Below are 16,932 nucleotides of genomic sequence, written 5' to 3' on the forward strand. Positions count from 1 at the left end.
TGAATGCTGCGGTGTTTTTGCTCGGTTCATCTGGGCTGCGCCGTGGGGATGCAGAGTAATTGCATGTAATTCCATTACAGTTAAATTTGAGTCAGCAGGTACGCAGCAGTCACATCCCCACAACCAACACTAAATTATGTGGCAGGTATATGTAGCTACTGGACTCTTGTTCTCTTAACGCTACTTTTGAAGGCACAAACTGTGTAAGTGCATTTAGTTTGAAGATGAGTGGCTGTAAAGGAATAGCAGAACATCTGATTGTAAGGACTGTCACCGGAAATACAACTCTCTTCCACCAACTGCATCGTAGCTCTGCTGTTTTTGTTGTTGCTGAGAACCAATTGAGAGAAGTATATTAATCTGTGTGAAATACAGTGAGATGTCCCTCATAGATCATAATTATCAGAGTGCTGTGATCTTCATGATCATCACCTCAGGATGTCTTTGTGGATTTAGATGTGTTGCTTGATATCTGTGTGGGTGTGTCAATGTGTTTATCTTTGAAAAGTGTGTTTTTGCTCATCACCATGAGTGTGTTGTTTGTGAGTTTTTGTGTAGCAGCTTAACACGTCTCCCCCATCCCCCCCTTGACTGTGACAGCTCATCCATTTGAGTTAGACAAGCAGGCTGGGCTGCAGCCCTGTTGGTAATTGCTTCTGAAATGAATTACTTGGCATAGAGTGAGACCGAGGGAGAGGAGGAAATTGTAATTGAACTGCCTCCTCCCTCCCGCCCTCTCCCTTATGCCTCAAGTTATTACATCTGCAGTGCAGAAAGCCATTTTCCATCCACACATAGACACTTATGCACACAAAAATACACACATGCTTACAAAACCAATTTTCCCCTCCCCCATGCAGTGGCCTCAGCAGAGGGCCATATTGATGCAGGATGATTTCATAGATTGATTGTTCACGGGCACATGCACGCTGGACCGCACTGCACTCCTGCACCCTTATTCATAGCACACAGGCAAATAGTGCGCTTACATATTGTGTTTGTATTTGTTTGTACTGCCTAGCTCCCAGGCTTCGCCTATTTAGGGTGCCCTTTAGCTGGCCTTGCTGTTTTGCTAAGTCCTGATGGGCTGCAGGACATTAGAGTTGGCACAAACAAAAGTGGTATTCAGTATCAGGAGAGCGTTGGTTACCCCATACACACAGGCAACACATCCAAGCATCGTTATTAATATCCTGCCTGTTGCTGGCCCGTTGACAGTTAGAGCCTCCTGGCTTAAAGAGCCACCACTCGGTGTGTTTGAAGTCGTACTTTTATACACAGAATGTGGTATTTTCCTTTCTTGACTTAGCATAAACTGTAATTGGAAGAAATGTAAGTTCATTCTTGACCCACTCTATGCAACTCACTGACACTCAGACTTGTGTTGTCCTGTGACCTTTTAATAGCGGGGCATGGAAAGCGAGTTGACTGAGTCACCAACCCCCTGCCCCAGCCACACATGCACATGTTGTGACTCCAACCGGGGCACACAATAGGATCTATTTCTGTAAATGCACTGGGGTTATCAGTCCACTTACACTAACTCTCTCTTGCTCAGCCACTTGCACAAAATCATGGCGGACAGAAACAGCCGGGTCAGTGTTAAGAGGAAAGAGAAGAAGGTGGAAAACAAAACAAATGACGAGAAGGACAAAGAAAAGGAGAAAGGGAAAGAGAAAACTGTGAAGAAGCCGGAGAAAGTTGTGAAGACCCCAGAGAAGACCCCAGAGAAGACCCCCGAGCAGCCCAAGGCGAATGAAGAGAAGAGGAATGGGGAGAGCGAAGGGGCCACAGCAGCAGAGGCAGCGAACAGTGAAGAAAATGGAGAGTTTCAGCCTATAGAGTTACCACCTTTTGAGATCGTCACAGGGTGAGTCACATTTAATACACACGCCACTAGGATTAGGGTCAGTCCTACTTAAACACCTGTTTAGCTTTTTAACACATCAGCCTCTTGGTTATTTAGGAGTTTTGCTCTGTATTCGAAGTGCATGTTTGTTTCTTTCTGTAAGCCGTATTGTTCCTAATGCATATTCTATGCTTGATTTCTGTGAGGAAGGATAATAATGACTTGCACCTGGCATCCTAGCTAACCCGGCAGTAAGAATAGGGATGAGTCACTAAGCCCACACAGATGCTGGGCCCTGCTCTATCACTCTGTCCAGCATCTGTTCCCCAGTTTCTGTCTTTTGGGTATTAGCTGTTTGATATTAAAGCTATAAGAGATCGATGTAATCTATTTGAATATTTATGTACAGTATAACAAGAGATTAAGTAAAAACGCAGGAGCAGCATGTGTTTTGCACAGTGGCTGAGTCATGAAGGGCCTGTACCAGATCTAGGGATTATAGGATGATTTGAAAGCTAAGAATATTTATAGAAACATCAGTTTACTCAGTGGTAGCCTCATTAATATTGTATTTATTGTGCTGTGAGTAGTCTATATCTGGGGCTTGCTATCATCTCCTGGAAAGGTATTTCTCATTACAGTTATAATGAAAATGGACAGATTTCTTTGGAAGCATGAATGACAGGTACATTCTGATTTTCTCACTTGTGCTAATCTAATTGTGCTAACCTTCATGCCCTCAAAAACCCAAATAATGTCAAACCAGTGTTTTGTGAAATGCTCGCTGTCACATTCAGTGAGCAGAAAACAGTCCACTTGACATTGGATTTATAGAAAGTGTCACTTCCACTCTCACCAGGGAACAGATGAGCCCGTTCTACTTCAAGTTTCAGTTCAGGAACGTGGAGTACTCGTCAGGGAGGAACAAAACCCTGCTGTGCTTCAGAGTGGATGCAGCAGGAGGCAGCACAGAGCCAATGAGAGGTTACATGGAGGATGAACATGCCACAGCTCATGCTGAAGAGGCCTTCTTTCAACAGGTAACTCTCACTGTAGTATCGCGGTACACATGTCAGCCCTATGGGAAGTCTGCTTTCTAGTTTGCAGTCTGCTCAATACCTTCATCAGGTAAGAAATCTTCAGTCTGAGATGGGAGGGAGGTAAAAATATTTATGACACATAAGTTCTGTTATTTGGATCAAGTAACTTCTGAAAAATATGTGTTAGATTATGTGAGAGCGCTTCTAGCTGTTGTATTTTTGAGAGAGAAAACTACTGAATTGGATTTGATATTCACAGATATCTAAAATCCTTGCACTTGGATTACAGACCATACCGAGGCTACTGTACATCGATATAAACTGTATTTATATTGTATAGGCTTGGACCTATAATACTTTGATTTTAAAGAAATAATCAACTCGATCTGCAGTAGCCTCTCCAGTCTGAATCCAAATGCTCACACAACACTTGCACAGTTAACACATAGAGACAGACAGACACTCTAGTTCACAACTATGGACAATGGTGACCAATGAACCTAATGACAAAGCCACAGTCCACAGAGCAAACCTACACAGCCTCTTGAGTGAGGCGACATTGCTGAACCACCGCGCTGCCATGCAATTAATATTGCAATGGGTCTGTTCAGTAGGTCACGCATTTAGAAAATGCATTTTGCAACTGAGAATTTAATGCTCAGTATAGGATATGGAAACATGGATTAACTTTCATTTAAATCTGTAATTAAAGTACCGGTAATTCAAACTAAATTGCCATTTTTGCATATTGAGTTGTTAATTAATTTTAAAATTTCATTTTACAACAAAGTAAAGAGCACAAATTTACATTTTTCATATTTCGGGTGGAACATGTTCCCCTGCTCCACCTTAGGAATTACATGTTTGACCTCCATGGATCCTCTTTCCTGTCCAGGTGCTCCCTAACCCTGCCCAGGGGTATGATGTCACATGGTATGTGTCATCCAGTCCCTGTGCAGCATGTGCAGCCAAACTGGCCAGCATCCTCCAGCAGCACAAAAAGCTTCATCTCTGTATGTTCTGCTCCCGTCTCTTTGAGTGGGAGCAGCCGGAGATAGTAGAAGGGCTGCGGGCTCTGGCGAGTGCCGGCTGCAAACTGAGAATGATGAAACCATCTGACTTCCTGCACGTCTGGGAGACGTATGTGGAGAAGGAGGACCAGACCTTTGAACCCTGGGAGGATTGTCAAGAGAACTATGACTACTATGTGGAGAAGCTGGCTGAGATCCTCAAGTAGATATGAATCAGTAAGTGTTGTGTCTGCATGTTTTTCTGTCAGTAACTTGATTTTAAAGCTTGTCTGAATGATTGTTTTCCTTCTGTTACTGTCACAGGTGCACAACATCTTCCCACGACTGATTCCATCTGCCTGAACGAGTTTCCTGCTGTCACAGCTGATGGTGCATTTCAGTATTACTTTGAATGAACACTCACTCTAACATTTTGTATTTTTATTTTGATAATGTCATAGTGATACAAAAAGATTCTTTAAATTTTACATAAATATATCATACAGTATCCAACCAGTCACTTTAGAAGAACAAACATCATTTGGTGAAATATTTACAACAGTAAACTTAAAAAACTAAGAGAACTGAAGTGCTATGTTCAGTGCGGTTGAAAGCTAACGTGTATTATTGATGCTTTTTGTTTGAAAGTATAAGTTTATCACTTCCTCTAACGTTCATTTCATTAGTACAATAATGATTAAAAAAAAAAAGACAAACAACACCAGTATGGTGCCAGTTATTCTGTGAAGAACTCCCCTGACAAGCTGCGTCTCTGATGGTCACTGTACAGAGCTTGGCCTTCCCTCTCATGCCAAACCTTTATTTATTTAGTTATTTATTTAGCCTCACTGGTGGTAAAATAATCCCACCGTGTTTCATATCTCATCATAACGACCACTAAGGACTGTTGCTATGTATGGCCATGCCTTCAGTTAATGATGATTATGTTACAGTAACATGAATACATCTTCAGTGCTTTATTGTTTGAAGGAAACCAGCCCAGCGTTGTTGGCTTCTGTTTCATCACTTGCAGTCTTCACAGCTAGAATGATAAAAGGTGCGACATGTAGAAAGATGGATCAGTTATGTCTAAATGGGAAAATGTTTCACTACAAAAATACATTCGTAACATCATTTTGTTACCTTCTTCCTCCTGCACGGTTATGGGTAGTGGTGTTGTTTCACTGCAAATTGTGCCATTCTCTTCTTCTGCAGAGAGCGTGTTGTTAAAAAAAGCAATCGGTGAATGATACACACAGAAACCTTTACGAAGCTTACACAGAGGAGAAACAAGTAAATTTATCATTTAGTTCATCAATTGAAAAATGATCTGCATCTATTATGATAATCACATACTCAATAATTTTATGTGATAATGAAATAAATAATTTTGAAAAAAATGCTCTGTTTAGTTGTTTGTCAAACAGGCTGGACTTTATAATACTTTATTTTATCAACTAAACAAATAATTGAGAAAATCAGATTTATCCTAAAGATAAGTGCTAATTGCAGCCCTAGAAGTTCTTTACCTTTAGCTTTAGGTGATGCATTTATTTCTGCATCGGTGATGTACTCAACCAGTGGGCAGGGCGCATCTGCACGGAGGAGGAAGGAAGTTTAGCACAGGAGCACCAGCAGCTAGGTCAACTAAGACCACGAATGAAACCTGATACTTTCATGGTTTAGTTTCACATACAATATGTGCAATATCTAAAAAAAAAAAAAAAAACAGCTAATAGCATGCTGTAAGAAAAAATGGTATAGAAAACCACATGCGAAGAGAAGAGGTGTCAACATACCAGAACAATTCTTTAGCTGAGCCATGGACAGAAACAGGTTGGCCTCTTCCGTCTTGTCATCATCATCAACTGTGTGATTAAAAAAAAGATAACAGGTGACCTCATTGTGGCTTTTGTTTCAAGTTGAGGTGGCGACATGTCATGAAGCGATTATTCATATAGACCCTCAGCAGCCATCAGTAACACTGACATATCATCAACATTATTCATTTGGAGCTGTTTCTGTTACCAATTCCAATATTCAGCCTCTTTTTGGTTTTGCTCTCCATCTCCTCCTGAGGACAACGTCCACAACGGTCTGGTGTTTCTTTGTTTAGCTTGTTTTTTTTAACCGACTGTGTGCTGTGGCCAAATATGGCAACTAAGAGTAGTGAGTAGTTCTCTATAGATTCATCACTTCATTGTTTTTTTCACATAATCAAATGGTTAAAAAAAAAAAAAGTGACACCTGGTTTGCGGATGAGTCTGAGGACAATGCACCCGATGAACACAGCGATAATGCCAAAGAAGATACAGCCAGAGATGGAAAGAAGCACCCTCCTCTTCAAAACTACAGATGAAAAATCAAAAAAGAATCAGCAGGAGTGAAGATATTTGAAGAACAGAACAAACACATGACTTCCATTATTCACTTATACTCACGAAGATTCTTCGTCGTCAAAGAATCACTGCTTCTTGAATAAAACGGTCTTTCATTGCGAATACCCTGGCAGGAGTACTGGCTCTGCTCTGGGTCATTCTTGGGCGTGACCACATATTTCTCAGAAGATGGAGAGTTGATACCTTGTCTCTCTTTGAACCTGAATGTTTGAATATTCACAAAGGTAAGAATCCACAGGACAGTAAAAACATCTGGAAAGCTTTTGCTGCAGTTGTGTATTACCAAGTGTAGTTCCACGTGTCCTTGTATTCCTCCACCTCACATTTGAGCACCAAGCTGTCGGTGGAGAAAACCTCCGACCAACCAGTTAACAGGACTATTTTGGCCTGTGGGCGCTCTGTGGCAAACACAGTCCAAACTGTCATGGAAATATTCAATATGTTTACAAAAAGTAAAGTGTAAAGAGGGAGTCAACTAAAACTTACCTTCAATTTGGATTTTTACAGGTTGACTCTTGCTTGATTTGAAAACTGTATTTTTTCCTCTTTTAACTGCACATGTATAGGAGCCAGTGTCTGCTGTCACAGCAGAGCTGATGATGTAATTGTTTCCTGACACGGTGAGTGGATGGTCACCTTTGTACCACAGGTATTCCCATCCAGAAGAAATATTAACGTGACAGCTGAAGGAGACTAGATCTCCAGTGTGCATCAGTTCATCCGCAGGTGTCCGCATCAGTGTGACTTTGGGTTTTGCGTCTGGGGAGAAATAAAAATGAAATGTATTTGAATGTATCACAATAAACAGTAAAGTGTGAGAAGCTCATAATGAACTAGATGCTTTACGTTGCTGTTTTGATATGAAAAAAGGGAGTGTTTCTCCCATCCATCATCTGGACCCCTGGACAGGTCCCCAGTCCATCACAGGGCCACATAGAGACCAACAACCTCACACACTCACTCCTATGGGCAATTTAGAGTCACCAATCAACCTGACATACATGTTTTTGGACTGTGGGAGGAAACCAGAGTACCTGGAGAAAACCCACACAAGCACAGGGAGAACATGCAGACTCCACACAGAAAGGCCCCTGATGGGTTTCAGACCAGGAACCTTCTTGATGTGAGGCAACAGAGCTAACCACTAACCCACCGTGGACATGCAATAAGTCACAGCCAGTTAACTTAGCATACAGACTGGAGGGAGAGGGAAACTATAGATGCACCATTAAGACTCCATATTTAACATGTTCCCCCTGCACTAAAACATTAAAACAACAATTTGTGATTTAGCTGTTTGCCACTTCCTCCAGTCTTCAGTTTTTGCTCATTATAGCTCCCACCTACGACCTCTCCCAGGGGTACAAGCAAACAGGTGATTTTTAAATAGAATCTAAAGAATTTAGTCAAATAAGAAGGTAAATCTCACCGTAAACATGGAGTTTCAGTCCAGAGCTGAAGCCACTCTTGACAGATCTGCCCTTGAATTTGAGTTTTCCTGTGCAGGTGTATTGTCCATGATGTAAAGCTGAAGCAGAACTGATGGAAAGAGTAGTATGATCTGGGTCAAAAGACACAGCAGCACCAGCCTGGATCTCCTGTCCATCTTTGTACCATGTGTACGTCCAGTCAGAACTGCCCTGCATCCCACAGTTCAGCTTCACAGCCTCAGTGGGGAACACATCCAACCACTTGGTGCTTTGCTTCAGAGATGGAAAAGGGATTTCTAAAAACAACCAAAACAGACACCTTAGCAACTTCAGGATTTCCTAGGTAATATCTTGAGATATGGTTTGACTGCAGCTGAAACAGGATTATTGCTCTAACAATGTCTCTTTGACTCACCGACTATGTTCAAGACCCGACTATCGCTGTGTGTTGTATTGTATTTGGTTTTGTCTCTTGTGGCCATGCACTTGTAGCTCCCACTTTTCATCAAATCGGCATCTTGGAGGTCTAGACGCCCGCTGTGGTGAGCCAGTGATTTTTCATCTTTGAACCAGTGATACGTCCAGCCAGATGAGATTTCAACTTTGCAATCGAAGGACACCAACTCTCCAACGTACACCGTCTTAGCGTCAGGCTGCTGAGTTATGGAGGGCTTAGGTGTCGTCTCTACACACACAAAGCAAAAGAAATGTTATCTGTGTGTATTATGGCATAGGATCTGTCCAACAACTGAGAAAACATCTGAGCCGATGTGCTGCAGAAACAGAAAATGCCATAAATAAATATTTAGAGGAAGTCAAAAGGGACTCACTTTGAACTTGAAGGTCCATAGTCCTACTAGAATCAGTCTGGAAGGCTTGACGGCTGCCTCTTTTTGCTTGGCATCTATATGTTCCACTGTGTTTTAGTTCAACGGAGCTGATTTGATAAATGTTGTCAGGTAGGTTAAGTTGATTGTTATCTTTGTACCACAGGTACTCCCATCCAGAGGAGACGTTAACGTGACATCTAAAGGTGACTGGTTCCCCCAGGAACATCATGGTGTAGTCTGGGTCTCTTGTCAGGCTGGCAGTGGGTTTCACACCTATAAGGGAAGGTAAATATGCCGTTGCCAAATGTGCTATGAAGAGAACGCCCAACCCCCCAGCTGAAAAAAAACATCCTCTGTCCCAGATTCTCTAATGTTTGTTTTGATGTAGGTATAAGAAAAGAAAACTCACCATACACTGTGAGTTTGAGTCCAGAGCTGAAGCTGCTGACGACAGACCTGTCCTGGAGGTGTCCCTTACACTTATACTGTCCTGCACGTTCAGCTGAAGCAGAGCCGATGGAAAGTGTAGCTCCATTCGAGTCAAAAGACACAGTCTCACCACTGGCGACCTTCTTGTCGTCTCTGTACCACGTATACGTCCAGCCAGAACCGCTATTCATCCCGCAGCTGAGCTTTACTCCCTCAGTTGGAAACACATCCAACCACAGGGTGATCTGCTTCAGAGATGGAACAGGGATTTCTAAAGAGACGGAGAAACACACATTAGTGACTTTACTATCACCTGTTTCTGATTAATCAGTTAAATGTTATCGTTCAGGGATCAGGTCTCTGAGGCCCCCCGCCTTCGACCACAATGCACCGGCCCCTTATGGATCCTCCTGCGGGTGGTGGGCCCACAGAAGGACAGCCCCACATCGCCGTTTCGGGCTTTGCTCAGCTGGGCCACATGGGGGGAGACCAAGCCCCCAAGCGCTCGCCTTCGACCCCCAGGCCTGGCTCCAGGGTGGGGCCCCGGCTTCGCTGTAGCGGGCGACGTTACGGTCCATGTTTTCCTCTTCTTCATAAGGAACCACTGAACCGTTCCTGGTCTGTCAAAGAGGTCTTCAACTCATACTTCCGAGAGAGCTTCAACCAGATCCCGAGGGAGGTTGGGGACATGGAGTCCGAATGGACCATGTCCTCCACCTCTGTTGTCGACTCAGCAGCTCGGAGCTGAGGTCCTAAGGTCTCTCGTGCATGTCGTTGCGGCAATCCCCGAACCCGGTGATGGACACCGGAGGTAAGGGATGCTACGGTGGCCGACAAGGGCAAAGGCGCCGCAGCGGCCAAAACACCTGCAAAAGAGAAACGCTGCCCCGAACTGAGGGATGCTATGAACAAAGTTTGGCTACGTTTTACAGAGGCGACATAGAAAAGGTAGGATTTCCATTTAAACACTTGGCCGTCATGTTTTACAGTATTATAAAATACAGTATTGTAAAAGATGATGACCAAAAAAGAAATTAATGGAAAACGGACCTTCAGATCTCCCCCTTTGCTAAGGACTATCCGGTCTCTGTGCAGCTGGAGCAGGAGTTTGGTTCGTGTTGTTGGCAGTAAGGCAGACCTGTTCCCAGTGCATGTTGGACTTTGGCAGGTCTGCCCTTTGTCACCGGTTCTCTTCACAAGTTTTATGGACAGAATTTCTAGGCACGGTCAGGGACTGGAGGGAGTCCAGTTCGGGGACTACAGGATTTCATCTCTGCTTTTTGCAGATAATGTCAGCCTGTTTGCTCCATCGAGCCAGGACCTTCAGTCTGCACTGGGGTGGTTTGCAAATGAATGTGAAGCAGCTGGGATGAGAATCAGCACCTTCAAGTCCAAGGCCATGGTGGCTTGCCATCTTCAGATCAGGGGAGAGATTCTGTCTCTGGTGGAGTATCTTGGGATCTTGTTCATGAGTGAGGGAAAAACAGATCCGAAGATTGGGTCTGGGTCATGACCGAAAGGACAAGATCTTGGATACAAGGGGCTGAAATGAATTTACTCCGCAGGGTGGCCGGGTGCTCCCTTAGAGATAGGGTGAGGAACTCGGTCACCCAGACCTCCCTGGGGAGGTGTTCTGGGCCTCTTCCAACTGGGAAGAGGCCCCGGGGAAGACCCAGGACACTCTGGAGAGTCTATGTCTCTCAGTGTCCCCCAGAAGAGCTGCAGGAAGTGTCCAGGGAAAAGAAAGTCTGGGCATCCCTGCTAGCCTACTGCCCCCACGACCCGGGCCCAGATAAGTGGAAGAAAATGAATCATCTTTAATCTTTTTGTTTCGCAGAGAAAAAGACAAACAATTAATAAATTGTTAAAAACAGATGGAGATTCAGTTTCACTCCACTAATCGATTGGTTGTTTGGTTTTTCGTCTTTCGTCATCGTGTTTACCAGACAGTGGATCCACTATGCATCAACACCAAAGCTGCAACATTCACAACAACTAAACACCATCAAGATAAAATTAGACCCAGTCAAACTTTTAAGGCTTAAAACAAACATGAAATCAGTGTCATGTGTAAACTCTTACACTGAGTGATTCTGAGCTTTTCCAAGTCTGCAGACTTTACCAGCACTTCTACCCTTCCAAAACCAAAAACACCTTGTCCTTAACCGACTTCCCGGAGCTACACACGTGTGCTGCTCAGTTGTTAGTTGCTGTATCCCTCTGTGCATTATGCCACACCACAACATCCTGTTTCAACAGAAGCAACGGAAGCAAGATGCTCTTAAAATATTATTTCACTGAACTCAAATAAACTTCGAGGGTTTTAACATGTTCATGGCAACACATTTATATAAAACAAATTCACACCTTTACAGCTGTACATTAATTTAGGTCTAATGTTTTGAATTATATATATATATATATATATATTTTTACCTACCATGAACCTCGAGTGGTATTTCCTCACTGGAGCCTGTTAAGGTTGTTGCACCTCTGGCGGCCTTGCACGAATATTTCCCTCCGTCAGACAGGCCCAGAGGAATGGTGATGTTTTTGGTTGTGTAAGAAAGCTCCTTTCCATCTTTGTACCACTGATAGGTCCAGCCCGAGGCCACGTCAACGGTACAAGTGAACCGTACCCTCTCTCCAACATACATCACGTTATAGCCATAATCCTTCTTCAGTGTCGGTTTGGGTGTGTTTCCTAAAACACAAAGGCAGTTGCCACATTATTACAGCCACAATCTGCACCAGTGCAAATGGTCATTCAGTGGGCACTTTATGTAAATCTATACTTGTGCAGCTTAATGCACAGTCATTTTTAATAAAGTTGATCTTTACAGAGGCAGAGCAGCTCACCATAAACTGAGACACTAAGTGTGTTGCTAAATTCAGAGCTGACTTTTCTGGATTTGTGGCGAGCTTTGCAAGCATAGACTCCTTGATGGCGCTGAGGGATGGCAGTGATGTTGAGAAATGATCCGTCTACATCCAGGCTCAGGTCTGGATTCTCCTGGAGTTTTGTTTGATTTTGGTACCACTCGAACATCCAGTCCTCGCTGTCAGCTTTGCAGCTAAATTGTACTGTCTCATCTTCGAACACGTCAAGCCAGGAAGAGAGCAGCTTCAGGGATGGTGTCGGTGGATCTGAGAACATGAATGATAAAAAATGACTTGCAGCAGAGAAGTCACAGGTGAGAGTATCCAAAATGCTCACAGGTTCACGTATATGAACATGAATGGTCATAATTGGTACAGTGCTCACCGGTGATCTGCAGAGATATCTTTTCACTCTCCTGTGTGGAGAATGGGACGTCACCTCTTTTGGCTTTGCAGTGGTATTGTCCACTGCTAGAATGAGATAAGGAATCTATGGTGTAAGTATTTTTAGCTGATTGTGGAATTTCCTTTCCATTGTGATACCACAGATATTCTGCTCCAGGGAAATCACTGACTGCACACGTGAAGGTGAGAGATTCTCCGGGAAACATCAAGGCAAACTTTGAATCTTTGGTCAAAGTGGGCTTGGGCGTATCTCCTAATCGGAAAGAAGAAAGAAAGTGACAGAATTTACATTATTCCCTATTATGGTTTGTCTAAATATGCTGCAAAAACATGGGCAAACACAGTGGAACTTACCATGAACTTTGAGTAGAAGTGAGTTACTAAGAGTCTTAGTGAGCTTTGTTTTGTGTTGAACTTCACAGCCATAGTTTCCAGAATCCGTTTGTGTCGCTGCAGTGATTGTGAGCACTGATTTTTCAGCAGACAAAGATAAATTCGGCTCTTTTATTGGTTGTCCATCTTTGATCCAGTTGATGTTCCAGTCAGAGCTGCGACTGACATTACAAATGAATTTCACTTTCTCAGAGGGGAACACCTCCAACCACTTTGACTGTAGCTGCAGTGATGGTACAGGAAGCGCTGGAAGATTATTTGATATATTATTGATTGCAGTCATATAATAAAAAATACAGTCTGAAACAGCTGTTCAGTATATAGAGTTAAAACAAACACAACTGATCTTTTAAAAACGAGTCATTTACTTAAAAATGCATCATATTGATAAATAAAATGAATATATAGTTAACACTCTATATTATATCAAGCTCTGGTCCGTTTTATTTTGCCCATTTTAACTAGAGTATTCTAAAAGGTAAGCTGCAGTAATCATGCTATCTAAATATAAGCCTGCACAGACCGTTAAAACTGTTTTGGCAACGCCCATGTTGATTTGATCTCTTGCATTCAACAGAGACATTATTTGCTTGTAATTACACATAGTCAAATTTTTCAGGTCTCACCCTAGTTTGAGATTTTACCATCCAAAACTGGTGCAATGCCTCGATGTACAAATGGACTTTTAGTACATTTTCTTAGGATTGGTTTAAAACATGCAGCAGCATATTTAAAGTCAATCTCTTGCATGATCATTCTTGTTTTAGATTTCTATTTATAGCACAATATCTGAGGTGGAAATCTCACCTGGCATGGGGGTGGATGTAAAAATATCATTGTACACAGCAGTAAATTCTGGAGGAGAGAAGAAGTATGGACTTTAGATCAGAAAACACATCATAGGCTTAAAAATAATCTTGTAACTATACAATTTAATCAATTATTCAATGAACAGAAGCACTATTTTGATTATCAATTGATCATTTTAGTCACTTCTCAGGCAAAAATATGTCAAATATTCAGGAGTTCCTGCTTCTTGAGTGAAAAAATGTATTTCTGGTGTTTGTTATGTGTGAGAGCAAACTGAGCTGGATGTTGGGCTGCCTGTCCAATTTTTAAAAAAGCTATTTAAATAAGTTGTCACTTTTTTTTTTACATTTCATAGGAAAACAATCAATTAAGTAAAATAAATAAATAAATAAATAACCAAACAGAATAAAAATCCTAGTTAATCAGAATCCTAAATGAACTGATGCTTCATGTATGAAACCACCTTACAGGTGGACGTTCTGTTGAATTCACACCTAATTAATGCAGCATCAAATCATTTTGACAGAGCTGAGACATGCAGGGATCAAAATGTCAACGTTAGAGGGACACGAGAGAAAACCAACAAAACTCAGCGCCGACCTGCACGACGCAATAATGAACTACTGTCTCATACACTTCCTAAAAAATGAACATTATTTAAAGGTACCACACACTGCAGGGCTATTACTTGTATTACAGTAATGTAACCAGGTGTGATATCACACACACTACACATTGATCCAGGTGCTAAAACAAGACCATAACCATGTAAAAACACCAGAGTTCTCATTACAGAATAACCAAATATGATTATTCATTAGTAGACATCAAAATGTAGGAACTTCCACATTCATGACAACAAAGTACTTCATGTTCCTCATATTAGCTTCACCCAGGTCCTACTTTCTAAACCTTTGTCCTGTCCGACACACACGGCTGCATTTAAACTATTTAAAGTTAAATGTAAAAACTAATATTTAAATATTTGATATTTGCCCTGTGTTTTGGGTTACGACAAAAATGTAACTGATGTTTTTTCATCCAGCTGCTTGTTCCTAATAATTAAAATTAAAACTACATTTAATTTCAAATCAGTGCGTTTGACAGAAAATACTTTCTTATGGCGTGTCGGTGTGTCGAGCATGTGTCTTACCGTCAGGATCCTCAGCTGCACAGACAGCAGTGAAACCTGTAACATCAAATAACGACGAATGCTCAGTGAGAATCATAATTAAAACATGAAAATATTCTTTAATGCGTAACAAAAAATAATAACATGACCGACTACAAACTTACATATAAGGCCGAAGACCTTAATCAGCCACATTTTCCGTTGAGCTGCACAAAGAGGCCGTGCTGCTGAGTTGAGTCATATATGTGCTTTGTAGTGAAGTTCAGCTGAGGAAATAAAAGGCAGACTAGATGGGCGTATATGACAAACTTACCTCAGGACTGCAGCTTTCCTGTCTGACTGACATCTTTTTTTTTTTAAACAGGAAATGTGTTGGCCAACCACACTCAGATGTTTGTGTTCGCTAAATGAATTTGAGTTGCCGATTTCTGCTGAAAAGTGAAAAGTATTTTAGGAATTGAAACAACTTGCAACAAATGTGAATATGCTGAGAAGAACTGCTACTGTTTGTTATAGCAAACAATGTTTTATTGCTTAGTGTATGAAATACATTGTATGTATGAAACAGGAGTTGGGCATTTGAAAGAGTCACTGTATAATAAACATGTCTAAAATACCTATTGTACCGTTTGGTTAAGTTTTAAGCAGATATTAATCTTTATTTGAGATTCGAGTTGACACTGATATTTCAGCAATAACAGAATTTAAAAGCAGAACTAAAATTCAGCTGTTTCTGAAAACTTTCATTTTAGACATTTTTTAAACATGAGCTACAGGTTTTTAACACCTAAACCTCAACCGTCATGACGTCCTTTTAGGCTTCAGCTGAAAACCACAACTCAGATATGCAAATGAAAGAAATTTATTCACAAGAAATGTATCCCTGAAACTCAGACACACACACATTTCAAGATTATGTAAAAAATAATGTTACACACTGTCAGAATAGTCAGTTCAGGAGTCATTAGGCTCTGATTGATCATACCTATGAGTTCTGTTTGTGAAGATTCCTGTTAATCAGCCTGTGGCTTTGTCTCGTCATGCTCTCCATGAGGTGTCAGTATTACACCGCCTCTCTGACAAAGTGCAACTGTTGGTACTGATGTTTTTGCAGATGTGACAGTCAACAAAAAGGTGACAACATTTTTCTTGCCTGAAAATGAAACAAATAATACCTGCCTACTTAGAAATACAGAAAGACGCCAGTATAATAAAACAAGTTATTATAGAGCTGCACAGAAACAAATCAGCCAAATGTCATGAAGGCTCTATTCTATTTTTTTTAACTTCAGAGAGAAATACTTTCCACAGGAGTCAAAGAGAAAACAAATCAATTGCAATTAAAACCACAATTATGGCCACTGTTTCATAATTCAGGAATTTGATTGATGACAGAGTTCCTGGTTGTGTTTCCTCACATAGTCTTCTTCAGTTTCTCAAGCACATTTACACATTTGTCTTATCCATTTAAAAACGGCAAGAGGAAATATTGTCTCACTCATTTAGACAGCGCCCCCTGCAGTCCGCTCACATTTACAAAGCACTTGGTAAAAGTAACTTACTGGTCTCTGTCAGATCGATGGCCCAACTGGGAGAAAAGTAAAAGCTGCTATTACTGGCAAAGGTGATAATTTTGCATATGTTGACATATTATTTCTTACTGTTATCTTTTGTAAAAAGAGCTGATTTTATACCTGCAGCAATCAAAGAAACGAAGTCGCTCTACGAACGCAAACAGCTGTGTTACGCCCGGCCTAGGGGATACCGGGGCATAACACGATGTGGGTTTTTCTCCAAAACTCTCCCACTCTCAAATAAATCCAGCAGCCCACTAAATGCAATCAAAGGAAACCATTTATTTTCCAAATGAAGTCAAATAGTTCTCTGTCAAACACTCCAATGCCCAAAAATAACAAACAAAAACGCTAAAGTAGCCCTACTATTTCCTAACCAAACAAAACCAACAAAAAGGTCTCCTAACATAAGCAGGAGAAAACGAAAGAAAAGTAACTGGGAAGAGTATTTAGTGCTCAATATTTACAGTGCAATTAAAGTCAAAGTTCTTTCTTACTGACAGTTTGTTCCACACAATGTTAGGCTTTTCACAAATACAGAGTTCCACAAAGACTGCTGGTTTGAGAGTGGCAGAGATGGAGAAGAGCTTCCTGGCTGCAGTCAGTGGAAGCTTCTTATAGTCTTCCCGGAAGGGCTGGACCAATCCAGGAACATCAATCCAGTTTGAATGGACCAATCTCATGGATCTACCTAGACTCCACTCCCACTCCTTCCTCTCTCTCACATACACACACACACACACACACACCA

At 41.6% G+C, this 16,932-nt stretch overlaps 2 protein-coding genes across 2 annotated transcripts; one reads left to right on the top strand and one right to left on the bottom strand.

Moving 5' to 3' along the window:
* The first annotated feature begins 1,037 nt into the window (after positions 1-1,037).
* On the top strand, positions 1,038-5,299 carry apobec2b (apolipoprotein B mRNA editing enzyme, catalytic polypeptide-like 2b). The gene is made up of 4 exons (XM_026332379.2): positions 1,038-1,870; positions 2,709-2,889; positions 3,785-4,136; positions 4,224-5,299. Exons 1-3 carry the CDS (start codon positions 1,512-1,514, stop codon positions 4,124-4,126), a joined length of 882 nt encoding a protein of 293 aa, XP_026188164.1. The 5' UTR covers positions 1,038-1,511; the 3' UTR covers positions 4,127-4,136; positions 4,224-5,299.
* On the bottom strand, positions 4,355-14,912 carry LOC113145516 (immunoglobulin superfamily member 1). Its single transcript, XM_026332342.2, has 19 exons — positions 14,772-14,912; positions 14,629-14,664; positions 13,473-13,520; positions 12,627-12,911; positions 12,253-12,525; positions 11,847-12,134; positions 11,428-11,691; positions 8,968-9,258; positions 8,559-8,831; positions 8,144-8,413; positions 7,728-8,024; positions 6,785-7,057; positions 6,582-6,696; positions 6,341-6,498; positions 6,147-6,248; positions 5,699-5,767; positions 5,429-5,494; positions 5,043-5,108; positions 4,355-4,941 (listed from the first exon to the last, which is right to left on the bottom strand). The coding sequence occupies exons 1-19, from the start codon at positions 14,800-14,802 to the stop codon at positions 4,877-4,879; spliced, it is 3,270 nt and encodes a 1,089-aa protein (XP_026188127.1). The 5' UTR covers positions 14,803-14,912; the 3' UTR covers positions 4,355-4,876.
* Between the last annotated feature and the right edge of the window lie 2,020 nt (positions 14,913-16,932).

Source organism: Mastacembelus armatus, chromosome 7 (genome assembly GCF_900324485.2).
Source record: "Mastacembelus armatus chromosome 7, fMasArm1.2, whole genome shotgun sequence".
NCBI lineage: Eukaryota > Metazoa > Chordata > Actinopteri > Synbranchiformes > Mastacembelidae > Mastacembelus > Mastacembelus armatus.